The sequence below is a fragment of the Meleagris gallopavo genome, chromosome Z (genome assembly GCF_000146605.3).
Source record: "Meleagris gallopavo isolate NT-WF06-2002-E0010 breed Aviagen turkey brand Nicholas breeding stock chromosome Z, Turkey_5.1, whole genome shotgun sequence".
Taxonomy (NCBI): domain Eukaryota; kingdom Metazoa; phylum Chordata; class Aves; order Galliformes; family Phasianidae; genus Meleagris; species Meleagris gallopavo.
In genome coordinates, this window is record NC_015041.2 from 7,878,562 (window position 1) to 7,880,173 (window position 1,612).

The following is a 1,612-nucleotide window of genomic DNA, read 5'->3' on the forward strand; positions in this document are numbered from 1 at the left end:
TCCTCTTGTGCCCCTGTCCCCGAGACGGACTGTCACACTTTGTCCCAACAGGGCAGTGCCCCAAGCCGGTGTGGGACCGGAGACTTCAATTTACACCAGACAGAAGCAGTTATGGAATGGATGAGGAGCTGCAGCTGACCTGCCCTAGGCATCTCAAGCCCACATTCAGCAGCGTCAAATGTGTAAAGCAATTCCAAGAATCAAGTTCTATTACACAGTACGTCTGGATGGGGAGGAAGGTCTCTGGTACCTGGATTCACATTGAAAAGATCGTATCATGTAAAGGTAAGTGTGGCAGCAGAATTACTACTCATCCCCTCTCTACCTTCACACTCAAATGCCACTCACAGCATTGCCCAGCAGTCATAAGTCATAGGGCAGGGTGTGGGACCAGCTCTGAGAGGCTCCCGAGTCTGTCCTGGTCTTTGCTGTGCCTGCAAATGCCACCTTGTTGTGCACAGCTCTGCAAACCCTTGTTTCCTGTGCTGGGGAGGGTCCCCAGGACTCCTCCAGCAGCTGCAGGAGCTGCAGTGTGTGAGACAGAAGGGGTAAATGAGTGGGGGGTGTCGGGAGCATTGGGTACCTGGATGGGAGCCAGTGGGGATATGCCAGAGGGGAGGGCAGTGCCTTCCCACAGGACAGGGCTGTGCTACCTGTGCGAATGATTGCAGGGAGAGAGGTGCCATTCTTGCTTCCAGAGCTCATGCTCCCATGGCTAGAAAAGTGCATACAAGCCTTCTGCCTGCAAGTCAGGGCAGGCAGTGTGAGGAGAGAGAAAGAAGCAGGCTGTTACCAACCCCTGAGCAAGGAGGTTGCAGAAGATATTTGCTGGAGCCTAGGGAGGTCTGGAGCATCATAGGCACTCAGGGATTTCAGGGATGGAGGCAGGTTCGAAGGAAGGAAAAGAGATGTCTGCTTAGGAAGGGTCCAGGTTGTGTCTTGTGGGAGGCAATGGATGCCCCTGGCTGTGAGAGCAGAGCAGGTGTGTGGGGATCAGTTGTGGCTCCAGAGCAAGAGGCAAGGCTTCCATCTTTGGTCCTGGCAGAGGTGTCTGTGTTTTCCCATCTGTGTTTGGGATCCAGAAGACATTTCTGGGGATCCCTGCCAACCTCATCTTCAGGCACTGCCACTGCCATTTCCCACCTTAATTGAACCTGCTTCCACCTATGATAGAAATGTGCCAAAAGCCCTGCTGAGACCCTGCTCTCCATCTGGCACCAGATTTGGAAGAGTACAGGAAGAAGAAATGAGTGATGCTGAGCTGCCCTGAGGGTTTACAGCCATCCTACTCCCACTTCATACGTATACGTATTTGATACTGTCTCCCACGACATCCTTATAACAAAGCTGAGGAAGTGTGGGATAGACGAGTGGACAGTGAGGTGGGTTAAGAACTGGCTGACTGGCAGAGCGCAGAGGGTCGTCATTGGTGGTGCAGAGTCTGGCTGGAGACCTGTAACCAGTGGTGTCCCCCAAGGGTCTGTGCTGGATCTGGTCTTGTTCAACATCTTCATCAATGACCTTGATGAGGGGATAGTGGCCACCCTCAGCAAGTTTGCTGATGATACGAAGTTGGGAGGATTGGCTGACACGCCTGAAGGCTGTGCTGCCA

General features: G+C 53.3%; 1 protein-coding gene across 2 annotated transcripts in view; it reads left to right on the forward strand.

Annotated features, from left to right (window-relative positions):
* Positions 1-1,612, forward strand: part of LOC109363874 — an 11,332-nt gene that overhangs the window by 8,330 nt on the left and 1,390 nt on the right. For both annotated transcript variants that reach the window (XM_019610339.2, XM_031557194.1), the window contains exon 4: positions 52-285. In XM_019610339.2, coding sequence (XP_019465884.1) covers positions 52-285 — 234 coding nt within the window. The remainder of the gene's footprint in view (positions 1-51; positions 286-1,612) is intronic.